Source organism: Centruroides sculpturatus, unplaced genomic scaffold, assembly GCF_000671375.1.
Source record: "Centruroides sculpturatus isolate CEXI.00-Female unplaced genomic scaffold, Cexi_2.0 scaffold186, whole genome shotgun sequence".
NCBI lineage: Eukaryota > Metazoa > Arthropoda > Arachnida > Scorpiones > Buthidae > Centruroides > Centruroides sculpturatus.
Window position 1 is genome coordinate 892,250 of NW_019384354.1, and position 4,293 is coordinate 896,542.

Here is a 4,293-nt window from a genome sequence, read left to right on the forward strand (position 1 = left end):
TTATAATAAACCGGGTTAATTATCTCTGTGTCATCATTCCCACATACTCTTCGGCACTGCTTGCCATCCTGCCGTTACGCGCGGTTCGGCGACGTCACACATTTAAAAATAATTTAATCCTACAAAATTGTTTGATATTCAGAGCTTATTCAATAAACATAGATAAATATGGAATATTAATAATAGAACATGTCCAGATTCTCAATGTATTCTTTATTTAAGCCTAATGCACTGAGCAGGAATTCAGAAGTGCAACCCCAAAAATTTTTCACGTGCGATTCCTCCAGAATATGTGGAGACCCGTCCCTCACCACTCAGTCATTCGCATTATGAGCCTGGCCGAATCCATGATGAGTATCTAATTTAATAATACCCATCATAGGAGCCGGGTGGTAAGGGACGAAGGCCTTCATATTAGGGATTGAATTCTTTTTGACCCGCCTTGTATTAATTATTGTAGTCATGGTTTATTTTGACCAATCGCATTGTTCTATCTTATGTGAACCAATCACACGTTTCTGCTTTGTTTTTACCATGTGTATATTTTGTGGAGCGCGACATAAACAGTTTTATTTTTATATTAGCCACTTAAATATTTATACTCAACAAATATTAGCAATTGGAAAGAGCATTATCTTGGCTTTTATTGAACCTATTTTATGTTCCCTATTATACCCAGCTTTAGAAAATAAACGTTTACATGGGAAAGCAAAGCTCAGTTTCTCTTGCACAGCTGAAAAGGAGTGAGTGTAATTAGTGATTAGCGATATTTCACTATCACTGTTACCGAAAATTCACTAATACCGTCTGTAAATATTTCAATACGCGATGTTCGGTACTTTTATAATTAAGGTGAAGAACCGATCATAGAAATTACTCACTTTTAATAGAAATTAGTCACTCTTAATTACAAAAATTCATTGGTTTTACCGGTACTTCAGTAACGATGATTATATTTTACGCTAATTTTGAGTACAATTTCAGCCACTAGGGAACGGGTTTATAAGGCTGGTTCTTGCGTGTAGAAAAATGACGTCAATTTGACGTTATTTTTCTACACGCTAGACGCTATATGCGAGATTGTATTCAATAAATTAGGTCGGATTTAAGACTTAATTTATTGAATACAGAGCTATAGTTCTGTATTCAATTGAAAATTCTGATAAGCATAAAAAGTCCCTTTTGCAATACACTTCTTCTGTACATCAATTACTTGTGATGATAGGTCTAAACAGCGCCACGTATTTGCATAAATTGTAACTAAAATTTACTTTTAAAACGTTTATACAGTACTTCAAAAAATTCTGTATTAAGTATTATATTTATTCGAATAATTTGCGCAATTCTTTTTTAAAAAGTCGGAGTGCGCGGTTTATTAGAAACAAATTTAATAACGCAACTCGCAATGCGTCTTTTTTCTTTAACTTTTTCCACCCTGAGGACATTAAGACGGTCATTTTTTAGTAAGTCTATTATGGGTTCTGCCAAGTTCATAATGGGACTGTCGGAAGGTGAGGACGGGCCCGACATATCCGGACGGGGCACCCTCGAAAACTTTTTGTGTTTTCGATCTGTCCGGATTTAATTCCGGGTCCACCAGTGCAGTAGCCGGCCATCCCAACCGCTCGGTCATTCCGACACTGCTGTTGGTCAATTGCTACAGCAGTTTTTCACCTTTAATTCGAATTAAACAACGTAAAAGTCATACTTTTATTTAATTAGTAAGTTAATCCATGTAAAATACATTATTACAGATTGAAGATAATTTATCTTTATCAGACATACAAATAAAAATGACAATAGGAAAAAATATGGACTGGTAAACTGAGTGCCGCCATATTGAATACTACAAAACAGCGAGAGTGAAGGTTGCTATTTTTACAACCATCGGCGCCATAGATTATAAAACGGGCATCTTACACTATGCAAGAAGCTTCTATCATTCAACACCGGATCAGCGTTTCCCACAAAATGGTGATGGTCGCACTCGGAGGTGGCCTCGAAAATAAGGAATATGGTTTTGGTCGACTCAAGACGAACAAATAGCTACATAAAAATAGTTGCACGGGTTTCTTTTATATTTACAGAATAGGTATGAATTCTCTTCTGGGGGCCCTCATTGGGTTTAGAAAAAGGGGCATGTACCCCGTTCCTGGTTACAATCATAAATTAATAAAATATGTTGAGCAATTTGTGTGTCTCAACTGTTAATGAGAGAGAAAACGTTGTTGTATTGATTATAAAAAAATAATACCGAATATTAACGTATTTTGAAATGAATGTTTAAACACGAAAATGAAACAAAATACAGATAAAAATATTAAATACTGTACGTCTGCAAAGCCAATATCAAATTACAAAATTCTTACTAACACGCACAAAAATTTTAAACACGAAAAGAATGCAGTAACGTATGATTTATTTAAAAATTTTCAGTATTTTGCTTTGTCACGATAACGCTTATTTACTTCTTACAACTAATTATTCATGCTGTGTATTACATTTGATGGCCTAGCGATTGACGCGGCAGCCTGCGACAAAAACAATTATACGCCATTTTTTTGGTTGTTATAAATTCGCACAGTAATTAATTTATCATAATAGATTATAGAAATTACCTAGACAATTTTTAGCAAATGATTTATATTTTCTAACTGAAATTTGCAATGTTCATACAGTATTACATTTTTTTTGTTTACAATTTAAAATTAATTACATATTTATCAATGTTTAATATTCTTTTTCAGAGCTTCGAGATTTGCTGGACCACCCCAAACCGTTGAAAATAACCTCCTTTCATTTGAAAAGGAATCTTCGGAATTACTCCAAGCCGCATGGGCCACGGCTTTTTTCATGGCCCGAATAACTTCGGATGCACCGTGCAAGTATGGATCTAACCAACGTTTAGTCTGCTCTAACAGATCTTCATTTTCACTTAATACTTCGTCCGCCAGCTTAAACTTCAAAGCTTCGGCTGCATCTAATTTTTGGGAAGACAGCAGCACTTTTAATGCCGCGGTTTGTCCCAGTAAGCCGACCAGCCGCGTTGCACCTCCGAAACCGGTTATCGTTCCCATTTTTAACTGGACAAATTGTATGCTTGCACTAGGAGCTAACAGGCGAAAATCACAAGCTAAAGATAACTCCGCTCCACCTCCTAATGCTTTGCCTTGTATTAAAGCGACGGTTATTAATGGAAGCGTGGATAGTCTGTACAATGTGTTATGCATTAAATGTGACATGCGTGCCGCTCCTTCTGGATCCGTAATATTTTTAACTGTTGTTAAATCTGCTCCGGAACAGAAAGTATTTCCTTGGCTATAAAGTATCATCGCTTTTCCATTTTTCCAGTTTTCTAGTTGTGTTACAAATTCAGACAACTGCACCATCATTTTTCCTATAATAAATTAGAATGTTTAACTGTATCTCATAATACTATAAATAATAAAGCAATTTTTTTTTTCTGTTAACTATATAAAGAATAAATTTATTATTTAAGTTTTTAAATTTTCATTTAAGACACAATTGGATTGATGATATAAAGCAATGCAACATTTTGGCATGAAGTGACTCCCAGTACTTTCTCTGGAAAATGCTTCCTATTTAATGTTGCACATGTGAAGAAATTCTGGAAAACTTCACATGGCCATCCCATTGGTGAGGTATAAACCTGCGACTGATGTTTGGCAGTTTTATAGTTTCAGCCACTGGTAGTTGATTAATACAAAATGTTAAAATTCATAACAACTGCTTCCTCAAAGCAATCTAATAAGAATATGAGAATACAAGAATAAGATGTCTTGCATGGTAATTCGTAACAGATAAATACTCTGTACTGGATGCCTATAGAAGCAGAATTTAAGAGTTAGTCACAAAAGAATATTCAGAGTATGGAGAACATAAAATGTAATATTTAAAGAAATGTTCCCTAATTTGAATGAAATCATCATCATATTTGTTCATATTAAATACTGTATTTAATTCAACAATAAGAGAATACTTACGAAATTTCTTTTGTATAAGGCATTAATCATTTATGTACAGATTGTAACTGTTGGACCATATGTTAAAAATTTAAAATTTATTATATGACAGTCTGTTTATAGAAGTGATATTCTTATTATACCTTTTTGCAGAACGTTTCAATTTTATATTTAGTATGAAATATTGTAATTTAAAAACATATTGCCATATATTCTCACTTCCTCAGCCGTATCTTTACAAATATAAACAAAACACCAAACTCTTGCTGAGCTTATTATTACTTTAATTTCAAACGTTTTCAGCCCAATT

General features: G+C 34.0%; 1 protein-coding gene across 1 annotated transcript; it reads right to left on the bottom strand.

Annotated features, from left to right (window-relative positions):
• Positions 1-1,812: 1,812 nt before the first annotated feature.
• On the bottom strand, positions 1,813-4,232 carry LOC111639305 (ethylmalonyl-CoA decarboxylase-like). The gene has a single exon (XM_023385164.1). The coding sequence runs from the start codon at positions 3,390-3,392 to the stop codon at positions 2,724-2,726; it is 669 nt and encodes a 222-aa protein (XP_023240932.1). The 5' UTR covers positions 3,393-4,232; the 3' UTR covers positions 1,813-2,723.
• Between the last annotated feature and the right edge of the window lie 61 nt (positions 4,233-4,293).